The following is a 17,461-nucleotide window of genomic DNA, read 5'->3' on the forward strand; positions in this document are numbered from 1 at the left end:
AGTATAATAGTCTCAGGTCATCGACAAAATTCAATTATAATTATTTTGTTAACATTACTAAAAAAAAAAACGAGTCTGTACTGTCGCCGTTGTTTTATGATGATCGTACACTGACGTTGGTCAATATATTTTGACAATATATACGGACAGACGGATTCAGTTTATTTCAAAGTGGACGTAATTCGAACAACTTTTACATACCGCCGAGCGTAGCGAGTCGAACAATATTTTGATTATTTTTTGCCCGACCATAGAGCAGAAAACAGCCAAAGGCCACAATGGGTCTTCGATGAAGGAGAAACTCCCGCATCCGGTGGCGTCCTTTAGCTGGCCCCTTAATAAATATTTATACTAGTTCAGTGATAGTGGACTTCATAGTAAACTGCGAATACATGTATATTTATTATATTTAAGGGATAATTTTAACTATGATACAAGTTTTGGCACACATCGCGCATTTACTATACAGGCTCTGTCATCGGACGAGCTAAGGTTTTTTCATCATTTTTTATTATTTGTACTTTTGTTGTACTGTTTGTGTCAGCGACAACACTTTGACTCAGTCCATTCCCGAATCACACGCTGGTAATTCCATGGTTTTCTTTGGTTGCTTTATACCATATGCGTTTTGAACATAAAATAGGCAGGTAGTTTTCTTGTTTGAATTGTTTTACATTTATAATTTAGGGCCCTGTTATAGCTTGCTTTCATGCAGTTTGTGTGTTTTTCTCATTGTTTAAGGCATACGCTGACCTAAACTTGATTATTTCAACATAATTTTTGTGGGCTAAAAGAAAGTTGTCTCATTGTCAATGTTTATGGGATAAGGGGTTACCGTCACTTCTTCTTAATAAGACCTAGATACAAATGACGGTCATGTTTTGCAAACCAACTTTTATTCTCATTGAAAATACAAAACTGTCAGATATTGTTTTCGAAAGTTATCTTGAAGTTTCAATTGAATTTAAACTGTACAAAAAATGAATTTGAACTGTAAAAATAATGTGAAAAACATGCCTATGAAAATAAATGTGCCTACCAGAAACGGTGAGAAAGTTACAAATCTCACTGCTATGTTATGGATGCTTAAGTGTGAAAACTCGCTTTAGTGCGTACGTAACACAGTATATATAGTACCAGAACATCTGGCAGGACTGCATTCATGATTAATTTGTGCAGAACAGTATAGACTATAGTCGGTTTGGGACTGTTCGTCAATGATTGAATGCATAAATGTATTAATGAGTGATGGTAAATATTGTAAACTAAGTGTATATAATATAGTATAGTAAATTAAAATTATGGCACAATCAAAACACATCCTTTTATTTTTCATCTTTACATACTACTATTATAAACAAAGAAAATATAATAATGTTACAAAATAATTAGATACCAGTGTTTGCTATTCAGTATTTATATTCCATTTAAAATTAGTTTGAAGTTAAGTGAAATAAGGGATACGCCTTTCATTAGGAAAATGTGTATTATCATAATTAACTATGTCCAAAAGTGCCCGTTTAAAATAGATTTTAACACGCCAAGTTTACTTTACAATAAATATATATTTAAATTCTCGAAAGACAATGTTCAGATTCGTGCCAAATTTTCTTTTCATAAATTGTTTGTTCAAAATAAACAAAAAAAAACGGGTGATATATATAGACGAAACCGGGTGATTGTGTAGTAACAACATTGACGAAACCGGCGAGTTCCATTTTGACATGACCCATTTCTTTCGTTCCATACACAGAGATGCAATTATGGAGATGCTCATAATAACTAAATTTGCAATCTCCGTGTCAATATCTATCTTCCCGTACCTTTCTTTCCGTACAATGTGAACAATTTAACGAGAAATTAAACAATTTCGAGACAAGGGTCACTCAATTCGTCATTTTGACATGCATTTTGACTTATTTCTCCGTTAATATAGAACGGTTGTAGAAAATATTGCATCTCACAATAGAAAATAGTTGTATATGTGTATATATTCTTCGATATCATAAAAAAAATAAAAAAAATAAGGAGAAACCTACCTTTCTTTTGTCTATTGGTGTTCCGTCATTGTGCCGGATGTTAGATACCATCGAGTCCGAGCAAATTTTGCCGGTGTGGTTTAGACACAGTGTTCTAACAATCAAAATATTGACAGATTTTGATATTAAATCACTTTGATGATCACTGTAAAAACAAAAGAAACATCATTGTACAAAATTTAATTCAGCAAATATTTTATTGTTTGTTACTTTTTCCCATAATATCAACTTGCTGTTCTCAATAATCCCCTAAAAAAATTACTATCTTTTTTGAAAATTGAAGTTATCTTTCTTTGTCCGGAATGCTACATGGTAGTTGAATCAACTGCAACCAATGCTTTATACAATGCAATATTTAATTTTACTTTAAACTGATAAATTAAAGCAACTTTTACCATTTAGTGCTTACAAGCATTTTGATTACTGTTCTAGGGCAATGCTTTACAAATGAAAAAGTTGCTGAATTTTTTTGTTTCTGTTCTCTAACTTAAGTTTGTCTGTAATGAATGAAATATATAATGCTTATTACAACTAAATTCAGTTCAAATTTTTGTAGCTTCACTTTTACAGTTCTTGAGTTCTTGTGTCCCTTTATAATGTTATATGCTAGTGGGGACATAATCTGTGTCCCTATGGACACATTTCCCATTTATTTGATCCAGTTGTAGGTATGAACAAATTGAGATTTAATACAAAGATGTTTGGTAGCTCTAAAATCAGATGTTGTTCCCTTTTGAAAGGTATATGTACTTTCAGCTAAGTCAGCTTAATACAACTTATCTTAGCCTTTTGTTTTTTTTGGTCATCTTTCAATGTATCACACCCTATCCATAATAAATCATTATTGTCAATACTTAGGGAACAGGGTAATTCTAGTTCTAAGGTTTTTACATTCTTACATACAATAACCTTCCCAGCAGAATTTAAAACATGTATTAAATGGTTGTCTAGATCACAAACCAAAATCTTATCTGCTGAGGTTATTGCACAATCTGATGGATAAAATCTAACCTGGCCAGAATTGCTATTATTATACCCATTGTAGGTCCAATGGAGAAGTCCCCCATAATCTATCATCATTACCCTACCCTCACGATTTTTATTTGTAAGATCTAAAACTACTATCTTATCCTTTAAAGCTTTGATTCTACCAGGAAATGTAAACAGTCTCTGATTGTCCTTATCATATTCAATAGTATTCTGTATGTCACCATCCTGGTTCATAACCACAAGTTTTTTGTCTTCTGTAGGTTTGGGAAAAATAGATTCTACCAAACTTACTAATATCTTATTATCCTTAGTTACATTCACACCTAAAGTTATCATGGGAGAAAATGACTTAAAAGTTTTTAACTTGTTATTTTTGGTATATAGGTGTAGATCACTTTCTGCAGATGATATAAGTAATTCTCTATCTTTTGTCCATGCCATTTCAATGACTGCTAATTGAACTTTTCTTTCTACTTTAATTTTACGGTTTTTAAATTTTACTTTCTGTAGTGTTTGACTTGAATGACTTCCCATAAAAGCAGTATTGTCATCACAGAATAGAAACGTATTTGTCACATTTGTATGATCACTTTGATAAGTGTCTATAACCTCAAAGTCTGGAACTGAATAAAGATCACCAAACATTTGACTTCCTAGCTTCACATGCATGTTTCCAGGAATGAACTTTGCCGCATTTGTTTTTTTTGTTGTAGTTGAAAATTTTGGCAATGACCTATCTAAGATTTTACTTTGAGAGAAAATGTCTGCCACTCGATGAGACTGCAGAATTTGGTTCAGATTGTTTTTCCTGGTTTCCGTCTCGACCTCGTCCATTGTCATAGAAGAAAGTTCAGTTTTCATCAGGTTTTCATTTGGTTTCCATTTTGCTTCAAGTTCTAGTAATATGTCCTTAGCATGTTTTGAAATTGTCTCTTTCATTTCTTTCTCAGTCTGCAGAATTACAATCCTAGTTTCTTTGAAATTTATTTCACCCTCTGATAGCATTTTTTCTTGCATGTCCTTTTCTTTTCTTAAAAGATTAAGATGGGACTCAAATTTGATTATTAAGTCTTTCATTTCAGAGACAATGTCATTATACACTTCATCAATGGGTTTAAAGTCATGGAGTTTATGAGGTTCCATTAAACATTTAGAACAAGCAGGCACCCTGCATTCATTACAGTAAAGAAAGCACTTTTGTTTACTATGCTTTGAACATGGCATGTTCTCAAGATTCACTTTACGCACTGAGGTGGCTAAATCCTCTGCTTCAAAATCTTTTAAATGTATAATTTCATGTTCCATAGATGCCTTACTTTTGCTATGTATCTTTGAACTGCACAGTTGACATAGAAATAGTTCACAATTAATACACTTCCATTTAATCTCTGTTGATTCTTCACAGAACTGACATACAGCTGGAGTCTGTGCTATAGAATGAGACAACGCCATTTTTGTAATAAGTCCAGTTAAATTGTGTTGCTAAAATATTAGAATTTACCTCATTTTAAGATAATTTCTACAGATAAAATGTTTAGATTAGGTCATTTGATATATTTACAGGTAAATAACAATTAAAGTTTTATCTTTCAAACTTTTAAAGTACTGATAACAGTAGATGTACAAGATATTAAAAGTACTGATATTATTTTAAAATTTGTACATTATTTTATTATTTGAAAATGTACAGACTACGTTTCTTAAAAAAAAGAAAATTGCATTTTAATATTTAAATGATGAGAGCAATACTTATAATTGCAAAAATCGATCTTGCATTTCCTTTTTCTGTTTGATAATTGCAAAAATAAATGCATGCAAGAAAAATCCTTGCAATATTTGAGAACTTTCTCTTTAGAAAAATGTATAAAGCACTAGTTTTTTACCCAAGTTGTTTATTTTAAGACTTTTTCTCAGCTCAGCCTAAAGAAACTTCAGAATATAAATTTCCTAATCACACAGGTATTTTTGGTATTCTTTTCAGCTCCCTATCAATCAATAAGCTATAGCTCCTCATGTCTTTGTTTTTATTTGGTTTTGAATGTTTTTTTGATAAATGTTTTATTAATGTAGAAAAGTGTTTTGTACACAATGTGGTATTTTCATCTACTATTATAAAAAGGGAAATAATGTTTGATTATTTTTATTACACATCTTTCCTGTCACAAGAAAAATGAAAAAAGTAAATGATATTGGAAATTGATTTAGCCCTACAATGTTTTTACCGCAAATTTGTTGACGTAACTGTTTTGTCCTACCCTATACCCAAACAAAACATGTGCTTCTTGTGACACAGTGACAATACTACCAGAGATATTGATATCATGTTGTATCCTTCTTCCCTCTGTCTTTTAAATTTTCTTTAAAAATATTTTCCTCTGAAGCATCTCAATGGATAGAAACCAAAATAGTTTTTATTTGTCTGCTGCCTTCTGCCAAGTTTATGATTTTTTACCAATTATATCAATCCACATGCAAGCATGGCTAAAAATAGAACAAAGGGGATTAAACTGCAATGGTTGCAGCTTATATCTCAAACTAGACTCCTCAAAGCAATAGCAATAAGAGAAAACTAACAAAGTAAAAATGATCTATATACCCTGAAAAAATGTACAAAATATATCTATCTGTATTGGAGTTATTGCCCCCTGGAATTATTTCAACATTTTGGGTAGTTCTTGGATGTGTTTTCATGGTTATAGTAGCTAGATTAAAAGTGTAAAGTGCAATTTTGATCACTTTGGCATTTCCATTAACTAGAAAAATACTAAAAAATCTTACCATGAAATAGTGAATTTATACCCATGATAGGTACTTTTTTGAAAAAAAATCCCTAATTTACCTACAATAGCTCACTTGTCATCCTCTATCTTTGTCCAATCATTTAAAAAAAAACATTTCTTCTAAAATTACCAGGCTCATTGGAACCAAACTTTGACCCCATTATCCTTCAGTATCCTTTTCAAAAAAATGTGTCCAAAGACCTGGCCTGTTTACTACTGACATTGCTGAAAATAGAACACATTTCTGAATTGACTCTTTATAGAAGTTGCTCTTGAATGACAATTTGTTTACCCTTTTTTATGTAGCATGCAAAAAATTAAAGATGAAAAGATACTGTCAACCAAAAAAAAATATCAGCAATACAAGATCAAGGTCATGAATTCTTCTCTAGTCTACATTGTTGGAGAGTGGACATTCTTGAAGATACACATAAACTTAGGTCATTGACACTCTTTAAAGAATCTCTTGTTTATTCGGTGTCTTCCCGATTGTCCCACTTTTTGAAATTACAGGTAAAAAGGTAATGAAATTTTGTGGGACAATCGGGAATATGTTTGTGGGACAATTGGGAAGTTTAAATGTGGGACAATTGGGAACTGTTTTTTTAGTGATCAATTTGTTTTTATAGCGTGTTGCAGCTAATTCATATAATATAATATGAAGTCTTTTCAAAAATTAAAAAAAAATTAGTCTAAGATGCATATTTTTTTTTTGAATTATTTTTTATTGACTTTGAACTAGAGGTCAGTACTGTGAGAACTCTCAGATCTGTACTTAGTGTCTTTGTTGTGGTGATGTCCCAAGCCAGGAGCCTGTAAGTCAGTGGTTGTCGTTTGTTGCCGTGTAACATATTTGTTTTTCATTCATTATTTTGTACATAAATTATGCCATAAGTTTTACATTAATTTTGGAGCCTTTTGTAGCTATGTGGTATAGGATTTGCTCATTGTTGAAGGCTGTATGGTGACCTATAGTTGTTAATTTCTGTGTCATTTGGTCTCTTTGGGAGAGTTGTCTCATTTGCGATCATACCACATCTTTTTATTTCTTATGGAAGTCTGGCTCTTCTTTATTATTGGTGAAGAGTCCTGTTGACTGCAAAAACAATAGGAAAATTGGAAAAACAACCTTTAATAGTGATTTTTGGAAAGGCTGATCTGGAAAAATTCTAGACAGCAGCAAATTTAGAGAAAATAGTAGGGGGTAGAAGAAATGATTTTACCAGAAGCATGTGCGTTCCGTATATTTTTTTTTTCTTTCAAATTTCTCAAATATGTATTTTTTTCAATCATTTATAACAAAGAAGTTGAAATAATAAGATTTGTGTTTTAAAAAAGAGAAAATTTCAAAATTGACAGAATGGTCAATTTGACACAAAAAAGCAACAAATTTTATAAAACTTTCTTATATTAACACCGACTTCTTCTTTTTTTAGTTAGGTCTATTCAGATTGGTCCATTCTATTTTTATTGAAAGTATGGAAAAAAGAAGTTTAATTGTGAAACTGATTTTTTTCATGATAATAGCTCAAAAATGGATAAAATTTGATGAACTACATTTGTATAAACTTCAAGATTATAAAAAAACGTTTTTTTTTCTAAAGTGAACATTGATTGGTTAAATATTTCTCAGTGTGTTTGAATTTGTTTGTTAGCTTTTTGGTCATGAATGTTTGTCTCTAATATTTAATTTACTGTGCATTTGTATTCAGATATAGCAGATCAAATTTATTCGTTCATTGTGTAATCATACGTTTTTTGATTGAGTTAAGTCTGCCAATTGATATTTTATTGTATGTTTTTCTATGTTGTGATGTTATGCTATTGTTTCAGAAAAAGGGAGAAGGTTTGGATCCATTAAAACGTTTAATCCCGCTGCAAATGTTTGCACCTGTCCTAAGTCAGGAATCTGATGTACAGTAGTTGTCGTTTGTTTATGTAATATATACGTGTTTCTCGTTTTGTTTATATAGATTAGACCGTTGGTTTTCCCGTTTGAATGGTTTTACACTAGTAATTTTGGGGCCCTTTATAGCTTGTTGTTCGGTGTGAGCCAAGGCTCCGTGTTGGAGATCGTACTTTAACCTATAATGGTTTACTTTTTAAATTGTTATTTGGATGGAAAGTTGTCTCATTGGCACTCACACCACATCTTCCTATATCTATTAGCTGGGAAAATCATCAGAATTGGGTGCATTCAAATGGCCGTAGCACCACCATAAGATGTTTTCGTCACCAATTTTTTTTCTAGAGTCATATATAAACACAAAAATCAGGTTAAGAAAAAAAGTAAATTCAAGACCTTAAAAGATGTATTTCATAAATCAGAATTTTTTTTTTATCAAAAGTGTATCAATCGAATGTTTAAAAACATTTCTTTTATACTTTTATCAGATTAATATTAAATGTGCATTAATTAATTCTTGTTTATTTAGCAAAACAAACAACAGTTGCCTTGTTTATCTAAGAATATTTTACTACATAAAATAATGTGAGACAATCAGAACTTTTTATGTGGGACAATCAGAACTCTAAAATTTTAAAAAGTGGGACAATCGGGAATAAACTGTTTATTCACAGGGGGAGACATGATTGGAAAAAAGGCAATCATGAGAGCTGATGACTTCTACAAATAAAAGAAGGCTATTGATAATTTCTTAAAATCTTATAGTTTCTATTCTTCTTCACAATTTTAATTTCTGTTTTATATTCCCAGGTGTTTGATATCTCCCCAGAAGGCGTGAGGAAATGTATTGTATCTACAAACATAGCAGAGACATCTGTAACAATAGATGGAGTTAGATTTATTGTCGATTCAGGAAAAGTATGCTAATATATATATTTTTGTCAGTTTTGTGGTTTTGATACATTTTTAGAGATTTGTAAATATCAAGTAACTTTCCATTGAAATAATTTTTATTTGTAGTCACTTCAAAGTTGCTTTATTTCAACTTAAAGCTTTTAAAGATGGTAAAACAATGAAAATAACACTATCATTTTCTGTGTCTGAAACAATTTTCTGGATTTATTGTCAAAAAGAACCTTCAAACCAACAAATTTGAAAAAAATGTTTTGAGTATGCTTGTTTAAATTACATTTGTATGAATTTAAAAATGGTTTTAAAAGTCAAGATTAACATGATTAAGGCCATTATGAAGTGGTAAAATGAATGTGTAACAGTGTTAGAATTGATTTATGCATGGTTCTTCTCATATTTAGATAATTAAAAAATATTAGTTTTATGAGGTATGTAGTTAATTTTTCAAGCAACTTGTCCTTTAAAAGTGTGTTTTAAACAGTATCTCAAATCACGAGCAAGTTTCATACAACCATATTTACTATTTAATTTTGTTCTGAAATCATTTGGACATGTTTGAAATTTCATTTTAGGTCAAAGAGATGAGTTTTGACCCAAAGTATAAAATGCAAAGATTACAAGAATTTTGGATCAGTAGAGCAAGTGCTGAACAAAGAAAAGGAAGAGCTGGTATGTAAATGTTTCTTCCATTTTCTATGTCATCCCATACATGCCATATACATAAATAGATTTCAGCAGAAAGTGGTGTTCTGCTGAGAAATTTTTTATAATCACCTGGAGCAAAACCATTTTAGTTTGAAAATAAGAAGATATGGTATGATTACAAATGAGATCTATCCAACAGAGTTTAAATAAAGCGTAGCGAAAAACACACTCAATGAATATGTTTTAGAAATATTTGTTTTGTTTTGAGTCTTTGAAATAAGGAATAACATAAAGTGCCAAATTGAATTCAATGAAATATCACATATATTTTATGTTATGTACTTTCTTTTAACTTTAGGTTAAGGGCATACGATACAGTTTTGATCCTGTATTTACAGGTTCATAAAAATTTGCATATTGGCTATTTTTTACCTGATTAAATCAAATATGTAATAAAAAATATACCTTCATGTGCTACTTTTTGAGTAAAATGAGGTCGAAATTTTATATATTTGCTCGAAATTCAGATTTGTGGACGTAATTTCTTTTTCGAAAGAAAGACATAACTTTTTTGTTATAAAAGATGAATACAAATTGTTTTTGTTAAATAATCGGTAATTTCTGTATTTTATAAATATCCTAAAAAAATATGCAATTTTTTATTCAGAAATAACTCATATTTATCAAATGTTCATGACTTGAGGAAAAAACGTAATTTTTTACTGCATGTTTATCAAAATTAAAAAAAATCCTCTATTTACAGTTTTATAAAATTTGGGTCACATAATCTCCCTGCAAAATGAAACAAAATGCCGTTTTGAAAAATAGGGGTCCATGAACTCGTTTTCAAATTAAATCAGTTTGAATGATAAAAATCAGTCGAAAAATGCATCTTTCCCGATATGTCACAGTTTAACGTCGCGAAAATAACAAATTACGTTAGCAACGTCATTTCCTTCCCTCTAACTGTATCGTATGCCCTTAAGGTTATAAATACCTTGGGTAACAAACCTATTCAAATATTCAATGTTCATTGTTATAGATTATGTTACTCTGTCTCAGTGGCAACCCCATAATGCAACAGGACCTGGTACATGAAATGGATTACTATCATGAACATAGGTGCTAAATCATTATGTAGGTAAAACATGTACAGCACTAAGTGTTATGTTAGGAAACTTTATAACTTTGGATATGATAATTGATTTGTAGGTAGAACTGGACCAGGTGTATGTTATAGACTGTATGATAGTCCTGATTATGATGCCTTCCAAGAGTATGCTACCCCAGAAATACAGAGGGTCCCTCTGGACGCCCTAATCCTACAGATGGTCTCCATGGGTCTTCCTGATGCAAGGAAGTATGTGTCTATAAAAAATATTTGCTTATATATTTCATTTCAATAATTCAGTAGCATAGGACATGGTCATAAGACTTTAGAAACTGTTAATGTTGTTGTATTTTGATCAAATAAAAATAATAATGGGTATAAGAGGACAGCATCCAAAGACACATGAAACCATACTATGAGACAACTGAAGGTAACATATAGTCTTCCACAATAAACAAGTCTATATATGTAATCTGTTCAGCTCTGAGTTTTGAAAGCTTTGAGTGGATTTATTTAACAAAAACTATTAAAGATCTATTGATTGATTAATTATTGGTGTTTAACACTGCTTTCAGCATATTCGGCTGTAACATGGTAGCTAATTTATTTTGGTGAAGGCAGCCAATGTACCCAGATACAACCATTGAATTTGAGCATAAACTGGAAATAACCTATTGAAGATCTACCATCAATACTTAATTTCATAAATGACTAAACATATATTACAGATACATGTACATTGTATAACAAAAGGCAACCACTAACAAGAACATGTATGATATTTATTATATGTGCTATAAGCAGAAAGTCTTACAAATGGAGGATATCATAAATATAGTAAATATTTTATATTACAAGAAATACCAACGATTTCTAATCTTATGTTTTTCAGATTTCCATTTCTTGAGGCACCAGACATAACTAGTATTGAAAATGCAATTATATTTCTTAAAGAACAAGTAAGCTTTTTTATTTTAAAAAAAGTAATATTTATTGCTTAATAATTTTGATGATTGGTAGACATAGAATTACTATAGATATTACATGTATATAATACTGTTTATTTTCACATTCAGAATTTATTCACGTTATCTATTAAAAGAGATGCAATCCTTAAACACAGTATATAAATAGAAATCAATTGGGATGATTAAGGTCTTCTCCTATACAGTAGTATCGAGAAAAAAAATACATAATATTTCATTCCATATAAGAAAATAATCAGCACTAGAAGTTCACCAATCAAAGTGCTATCAAAGATTTGTCAAAACAAACAAATTATCCAACAAACTTCATGTTTGAGAAGGATAAAAGTTTTTGGTATTAAATGTGAAATGTGTTCAAATATGTATGAATAAATGGAGATGTGGCCTCAAAGTGAATGAGTAACCTAATAACATGTAAACTACAGAATATAGAATTGAAAATGGAAATGGGGACTGTGTCAAAGAGACAACAACTCAACCATAGAGCAAAGTAAAGCTCTAACTGTTGTCATCTGAAGACATGTGCCAAAATTCTTTAATATTTATTGTTATTGGTCATCCCACTGTCTATATCACTCTGCTCAGCTCTTAACATTATTCTATATCACAGCTTTGTGATGTCAAATACGTTGACTCTGCCTTTATAACTTTGGCTTGGACATATCAGTGACGTCATAATGTTTGAACCAACATTGATAAGTTTGACCCAATTTATCAAGTCAACTTCCCGTTGCTGGTAAAACTTTGAAATCACTTCCAAAAGATGCAGTATAGAGGCTTTTTGATCTTGTTTGCTGAGCTCACTCTACAAAAATCTCCATATTGTGAAAACATACAAAAGTGTTGTTCACAGACTACATTTCTATCTTAGGAGAGACAATTACAGCTAATACATTAATGCTAGCAAGACAAATCTTTGTTTGGCTTGCTTGCTTTGCTTGTATCAATGTTTGCTCAAGCATTGCAATTAAGATAGGCGGGGCTTCAGCTTTGTATACATCATACACAAATTGTATTGGACGGTTATGTTTGAAGTTAAGGACATTAAATTTTAAAACATCACAGGATGACAAATATAAAGCGCAATCGTAGAAATGAAAGTCAAAAAAATGGATTTGTTTTTTCTCGAAGATATACATTTTCATCATCCAACTGAAAAGGCTGTCGTCAAGTACTTTTCAAAAAAGCAAAATAACTATTCGAACACACCTAATCTGATTTAGTGATTCATTACATAGGTATTTCATTTGACCCATATATTTCATCTTTTAGTAATGTGATTTTTTTTATGTTATAAAGTCAACCTGTAGCTTTGCTATATAAAATTGATAGAATCTGATGCGAAATGATGTATCAAATGTTCTTCCTTTGTGCGTTTTTTTAGACAAATTATTCATCTCAAACACACCCTAACATAAGAAGGTTCGCTCGATTTTCTCTTTTTGATACAATTGTTACCAATTTTTTGATTTTTTTTCTTGAGTCACGTAATGGAAGGACAGACACGGAAATAAGTAAACTTATAGATTGATATGTTCTCCGTCCGTATTGATTAAAGAAAAGGGAAGTATTTTCTTCATCCAACTTGATAGATAACCATGTCGTCGACTTGATATCTAACTGTTCTGCTTAACTATGTAATAGATAAATTAAAAACTTATGCAAATGGTTGGGTTTTTTTTTACAATAAAACACTCGTATTTGAGAAGAAAATTGTTATTTTATTTGTTTCTAGTCACTTTTAAAACAACTCTTACTAAAGTAAATATAACAGAAAGCACTTATCGCCTTCTCTATATTAAAACAAAGAATAATCAGTTTGAAGGTTTACAAGCAAAAATTAATCCAAAGTGCGCAATATTCAATATAACATTAGACATAATAAATAAAATAATTAAGTCATCCCCCCTAATTAATTTATCCCTTTTATTAGAAAATCAAGTGCACCTTCTTTATAAGGGTGTGTTTGAGATGAATATTTTGTGTTGAAAACGTACAAAGGAAGAATATTTGATACATCATCTCGCTTCAGATTCTTTCATTTTTATATAGAAAAGCTACAGGTTGATGTCATAACATAACAAAATCTCAGTACTAAAAGTTGAAATATATGGGTCAAATGAAATACCTATGTAATGAATCACTAAATCAGAGTAGGTGTGTTCGAAAAGCTTTTTGTTTTACTAAAAGTACTTGACGACAGTCATTTCAGTTGGATGATAAAAAAAGGCATGTCTTCGAGAGAAAAAAACAAATACAATTTTTTGGCTTCCATTTCTACGATTGCGCTTTATATTTTTCATCTTGTGATGTTTCAAAATTTAGTGTGACTGTCCTTAACTTCAAACATAACGTCCAATAAAATTTAAGTATGATGTATACAAGCTGAAGCCCCGCCTATCTTAATTGCCATGCTTGAACAAACATTGATACAAGCAAAGCAAGCAAGTCAAACAAAGATTTGTCTTGCTAGCATTAATGTAAAAGCTGTAAACAGGCAGTGGCCCAGTGATTTTTATGTACTGGAACAGTAACTTCTTAAAATTCCAGAAGGCCAAAAAATAATCAGTAAAAATACAATTTAATATATATATTTTACAGGGAGCTATGAAAGATGATGAGACCTTAACACCCATTGGTAATATGTTATCAAGGCTACCAGTGGATGTTGTTATTGGGAAAATGTTAATCATGGGGTCTATATTTCATGTAAGTTTTACAGAACACTAAAATTGTTTGGTAAATATTGACCAGAGGTGATATAGGTACAATGTTAATTAAAACTTCAATAATATATGAGGAGTTTTACCCTAAATGAGATGGAAATTCACTTTGAAACAAGAAGTTCATTTTAATTAGTTGAGAAGCTGTGTAATTCAAATTTTTATTTTTTATTTTTTTTTTAATAGATAAGAAATCATAGAATGTTGAACATTTGTTTTTGGAAATTGTTTGTTGTTGGTTGCTGTCTGTGATATTTGTTTTCCCATTTTTGTTTTGACTTAGATTAGGCTGTCAGTTTTTTCTTATGAATTGTCTCACATTTTTGTCATGTCAAAACTTTAATAGATGACTATATGGTACGGGTTTTGCTCATATTTTGTTAATAATTGTTTATAAATACATTTTATTTTGTAGATGATAGATGCTGTACTATCAATAGCAGCAGCTATGAGTGTTCAGTCACCATTTACAAATAGAGCCTATGTTGATAGAGATGCTATGGTAAGATTGTGGTATTGATTTCATACGTTTCAACCTGTTTTGTACTGAAAAAGTCAAAAGTTTTTCATCTAGGGAAAAACTGATAACAGATGAATAGGGGAAAAAAATGAGAAAGTAGATTTATATGATAAATATTCTTGTACGATAATTGATTTGAAAAATTTTTCATCAAAATGGAGGAATATTTGTAAGTTTAGAAAAAATGTTCATAACCTATATCTTTGTTGCTGTCCTTGAAGAGTACTTTTACATTGAGTCTCTTGGATAATCTTCCTAAACTTTTGGTCTAAACCAAATACGGCAGGCAAAAATCCTCCTTAGGGGTATTACAGAAAATAATGTATTGAAGTGTTAGACACCACATGGTATTTATTTCTGCAAGTATTATAGGGATGGAAGCACATGAAAATAAAAATTATATATGGTGGGGAAAATGAAAAGTTGTCCAACCCCTTTCCTTTTTCCTTCGTTTTCTACAATAGCCCTTTGCATATCTGAATTAAAGCAAGTTATCATTTTATACAGAATCCAGATGAATATTGACTTATCCAGTCTTTGTTTATGATTTTTTTTTATTTAAGGAAGCAAGAAAACCACTGGAATCAGACCATGGTGACCCATTCACCTTACTAGAAACTTTTGATGAATGGATACAGGTGTGTAAATATAAGGCAACATGGAATATGCTAATGAGACAAAAATTCAACAATACAATAAAACTAATGAAGAAGGCAAAATACTGTAATTAAAAGAAGATATGTTTCTATTCCATCTGTTAAGTTTAGAATAACTTCACATCTTGACAAAGTGATCTAACAAGTGGGTTGATATATATGAATACATTTTTTCTTTTGATAAAATAGACAATTTTGTGAGTAAAAATAGGTGTAAACTAATGGGGGTTTCACAGTATGGTTCTAATATTTGTGCCAGTTAATAATGTTTAACTTTCTTTACCAAAAGATTTGTAAGTTGTTCAAAATCATTCTCCGAAATATCACAAAAGCTTTTACCTTGAAAAGTTGGTTGCTTAACACAAACATGGATAACCCAAAGAGGTACAAGTGAATAGTAAATAGAATCCGTTTTGCTGAATTTGATGCACATTTCAATATTTTCTTTTTATGATATTATGATTGATATATGATATTTATGATTGCTATATGATATTTATGATTGATATATGATATATTATGATTGATATATGATATTTATGATTGATATATGATATATTATGATTGATATATGATATATTATGATTGATATATGATGTATTATGATTGATATATGATATTATGATTGATATATGATATTTATGATTAAAACATAATTCAGGTAAAAGCTGAAGGAAGAGGTACAAAAAAATGGTGTAAGAGGAGAGGACTTGAGGAGCAAAGATTTTATGAAATGATGAAACTTCGTAATCAGTTTAAGGAATTACTAAAGGTAAGCAAAAATACATACTGTAAACCAACTTATTTTCGCACTTTTGCGAGTAGAAAAATAACGCGTATATAAATCGTCACGAATATGTAAACCGTGGATCTTTCCTTATTAAACTTCATCAAGTAAATCAGAAAATCACGAAATTAAATAGCCGCAAAGTGGTCAAGAAAGGGTAAAACGCGAAATAAAGTATCCGCGAAAATAAGTTGGTTTACAGTATTAGAGTGTAGCAAAAATAAAAAAAGTAGGTAAAAAAACTACTGATACAATAAACAACAAAAACACAAAAAAATAGGAAACTAATATCATTGCTAATTTACGAAATTCTCCTTTGATCTTACTGACTGACAATTTTTTTTCTCAGCACAGTAGAGTGATATAAAAAATTATGGTTAGAAACTAAGGACTTGCATGTCTTTCTCAAGGAAATTAACAATGTCATCATAGATAAAATAGCAGTAAACAGATTATCATTGGTCATCTCAACTCAATTGCTTTTCTCACTTTCGACGTCCCAGCTCAAGAGAGAGAATTAATCTCGTTGAGATAACCAACAATAATCTATCTATTTTGGCTGAAAATATTTCTTGAATTTCTTTGGACTAATGGCCTATGTTTTAAAAATCTGTAGCCCAGGGTGTTGCTAACCCATATACCTTAGCTTTTTTACCCATACCCCTGAGCATCAAATTTGATTTATTGTAGTGTCTCTGTCTTTGGATTTAAAATGTCTTATATTTGACCACTGTAGGTTTCTACAAAAGGTAGTGCTATGCACCTGTAAAAAATAACTGAAATGATTAAAAAGATTCTTGCTTACATATTACGTTATGTGCCAGAATTCCCTAATAATCGCCTGACTTGGAATAAGACCAGGGATATATTTGTTATTCATGTTTATATCCATAGATATGGGTATTTTAACAAATTAACATCCTTCAGATATTAAGCACTTCCAAAAATATTTTGTTACAGAATATCAGTACAGGAAAAAAAAGCAACAACATTTTAACCTCGTTCAAATGAATTTTATAAAAGATACAAAAGACAGATCATACCTGACCCCAATGAATGTTAAACAAAATTCCTCAGAACTAAGTGGGTAAGACACACTTCAAAAGTGATTTAGCATTGTCCATTCAGTTATTTTTTATGAATCCTAGTTATAATTGTTTTTGTCTTTTCAGGATCACCATTTGTTGGACAAAAATTTAGAAGGAGATAGATTTTTGACCAGTGAAGAAAGGAGAAGGCAGCATGGAGACAGAAGGAGATTGGGTGTATTAAAGAAGGAGCAAAGAAATGAATCAAAGAAAAGAAAAGTTCTAAAGTTGGAAGATTCAGTATGTTCAAAAATATTTGCAAATATGAATGAGATCTGTTAAGTTTATTCATACATTTTGGATGACTTTAGATTTAAT

General features: G+C 30.5%; 1 protein-coding gene across 7 annotated transcripts in view; it reads left to right on the forward strand.

The window, feature by feature from the left end:
• Positions 1–17,461, forward strand: part of LOC139518860 (probable ATP-dependent RNA helicase DHX34) — a 64,732-nt gene that overhangs the window by 26,332 nt on the left and 20,939 nt on the right. For all 7 annotated transcript variants that reach the window (XM_071310501.1, XM_071310506.1, XM_071310503.1 and 4 more), the window contains exons 12-20: positions 8,526–8,633; positions 9,200–9,296; positions 10,485–10,632; positions 11,276–11,342; positions 13,971–14,078; positions 14,508–14,594; positions 15,176–15,250; positions 15,930–16,040; positions 17,228–17,383. In XM_071310501.1, the coding sequence (XP_071166602.1) occupies positions 8,526–8,633; positions 9,200–9,296; positions 10,485–10,632; positions 11,276–11,342; positions 13,971–14,078; positions 14,508–14,594; positions 15,176–15,250; positions 15,930–16,040; positions 17,228–17,383 (957 nt within the window). The remainder of the gene's footprint in view (positions 1–8,525; positions 8,634–9,199; positions 9,297–10,484; positions 10,633–11,275; positions 11,343–13,970; positions 14,079–14,507; positions 14,595–15,175; positions 15,251–15,929; positions 16,041–17,227; positions 17,384–17,461) is intronic.

The sequence above is a fragment of the Mytilus edulis genome, chromosome 4 (genome assembly GCF_963676685.1).
Source record: "Mytilus edulis chromosome 4, xbMytEdul2.2, whole genome shotgun sequence".
Classification (NCBI taxonomy): Eukaryota; Metazoa; Mollusca; class Bivalvia; order Mytilida; family Mytilidae; genus Mytilus; species Mytilus edulis.